Genomic DNA, 2,191 nt, shown 5'->3' on the forward strand with positions numbered 1-2,191 from the left:
CAACCTCCCAAGTTGAATGCGATTCTCCAAGAGGATCAATAAGCACGTGGATTAGGGTGATCTGCCTGATAGTGTCAGAAGCTTTGGGAACATTTCATAGGAACTCTCAGAGGCTCTTAAGAAAATCAAGCTGTGAGATGAGAGGAATGATCATCCCACAGACTGAGAACTGGAAAATAAAGTGAGATTTTACAGCTGTACGTTACTAGGTGGGGCTCCTGTACGTGACAAAAGTGGTACTAAGCACGTCCTAGAGATACCTCTGAGAGCCAGGGAATAATGAAGTGCCAATTCTACTCTAAACCAGATTCCACAAAATCAGTTCTGTTTGAAACACAAGTCCCTGAAGAGTCCCAGCTCTCTCAGCCTTTCCTCCAGTCCCTTAACCATCTCTGTGGCCCTTTCTTGGACTCTGTCCAGTACATCCATATCTCTTTTGTACCAGGAGCCCAGAACCAGACAAAATATTCCCAGTTTGGCCTCCCCAGAGCTGAGCAGATGGGAAAACAACTTGCAGAAGATACAAACAACTCAAACAACTTGTCCAGAAGAATACAAAGACATTCTGATGAAGACAAGAAAACAAGCAAGACAATCCTTAACATGACCCTGTATGGATCAGAATACAGAAGTTACTCAAAGATTTATTTATTTTTCTCTCCTATCCTTACCTCTGCTCTTGCTAGTTGTTGTTTGAGTGTTTCCACCAACTGATTCTTGTTTTTTAGCTCTGCTTCTAGTTGGTATCTGCTGAGAGGGCTGTGGAGTTAAAGAGCAAAGACTCAGGGGCAAAAATACCAGTGTTGCACACCTCCTAATTTCCCTTTGTCCTTTTTAAAGCATTTGTTCTGACCAACAGATTTAATTAGCAAACTTGGCAGGAAAGCTGCACATGGGTGAGAGCTCATCACCAGCCTTCACAGGAGAACACCACAGCACAAGGACAACTGACAGAGATGGGACGCACATACCGTCTTGCCACTATCTTCTTTGAAACTGGTTCCACTTTCTTCTCAGACTTAGGCAACCTTAAAAGAGAGATAAAATAAAATTACCAGAAGACTACAATGTTCTTGCAGATCACCAAGCCTGTTAGTTTGACAAAATGTGCAAAATGAGCCATCTTTAGGACATCTGCCAAATAAATCCATAAATATTTTGCTTTGATTTACCCTTGGTTTGCAGGCTTGAAGACACTGTCTGCTGGAACGTTTGAGGCAAAGTGAAGACTGGGAACCACGCTGAGCTCTGGCTCTGATGTTGTGCTGACACATTTTCTCTTTGAAGGATAATTCATTTGCAATTCTGTGAGAAAAAGACAGCTGTGAAAACACCACAGACAAGAAGTAACCTCCTTTAAGGTCTCTTACGCCTTTAAGGTAAAGCAGTTATATCTGGCTAGAATGGAGACTTCTAGATAGAAGTAGAGGTAGAAGTAACTAAGAGTAGACTTCAAGTTTTACCCAGGACCAAGGGTCCAGAATAAGCCAGAAACAGGTCCGATGTAGACAGTGTTAAAATACAATCACCAGGCTAGCACTAATGAGAATTTGAAATGATAATACACAATAAAGAAAGTCTCAACATCAAGCAGACATCGTGCCACAAGGTTGTTGTTCAATGCTGGAAGCAAAACAAACACAGCCCACATGAAATTCTGTTAAGAGACCTCCATATTTTGCTACGAGTGAATAGCTACTAAAATAACATAGACAACTAGCTTTTTATGTAGAGTTTATTTCTCTTAAATCACAACTGTTTAAGTATATAAAGCTTTGTTCAATCAGTGAGTTTAGGAAGTTGCTTTTTCTCCCTCAAGTTAAGTATTTTTCAAATTAAACACCCATGCACACATTTACATTAGAGCAACGCAGAGTTTCCACCGATACAGCCCAGCTCCCAAGTTTTTAACGCTAATTCTGGGTGCCTTCCAATTATAAAATGCTATAAAGTGCTGTAAGCAGCATTTGAAGATTTAGAAAAGTAAGAGACTGTGAATGAAGCATCTTTTGCATCAAGGGGCCGCTGCCTTTTGCCGGTGGAGGGTACACACAGCAGGCCGAGCGCTAACTTAGGTCCTAAACAGGGACCAAACAGTGGAATAAAGCTTCTAATTAGATTTTGGAACAGCCACCACGTAGCCAGGCAGCGATGGAGCTCCCTAATGCCGGCGCTCCGCTGCACCCGTCGG

The 2,191-nt window shown here is 42.0% G+C and overlaps 1 protein-coding gene across 1 annotated transcript in view; it reads right to left on the minus strand.

Moving 5' to 3' along the window:
• KNSTRN (kinetochore localized astrin (SPAG5) binding protein) overlaps nt 1–1,314 on the minus strand; it is a 3,312-nt gene extending 1,998 nt beyond the window's left edge. The window contains exons 1-3 of the mRNA XM_031061565.1: nt 1,173–1,314; nt 972–1,028; nt 672–759 (exon numbers count right to left, since the gene is read on the minus strand). Of these exons, the coding sequence (XP_030917425.1) occupies nt 672–759; nt 972–1,028; nt 1,173–1,297 (270 nt within the window). The 5' untranslated portion in view covers nt 1,298–1,314. The remainder of the gene's footprint in view (nt 1–671; nt 760–971; nt 1,029–1,172) is intronic.
• Nucleotides 1,315–2,191: the final 877 nt, after the last annotated feature.

The sequence above is a fragment of the Geospiza fortis genome, unplaced genomic scaffold, assembly GCF_000277835.1.
Source record: "Geospiza fortis unplaced genomic scaffold, GeoFor_1.0 scaffold450, whole genome shotgun sequence".
Lineage (NCBI taxonomy): Eukaryota > Metazoa > Chordata > Aves > Passeriformes > Thraupidae > Geospiza > Geospiza fortis.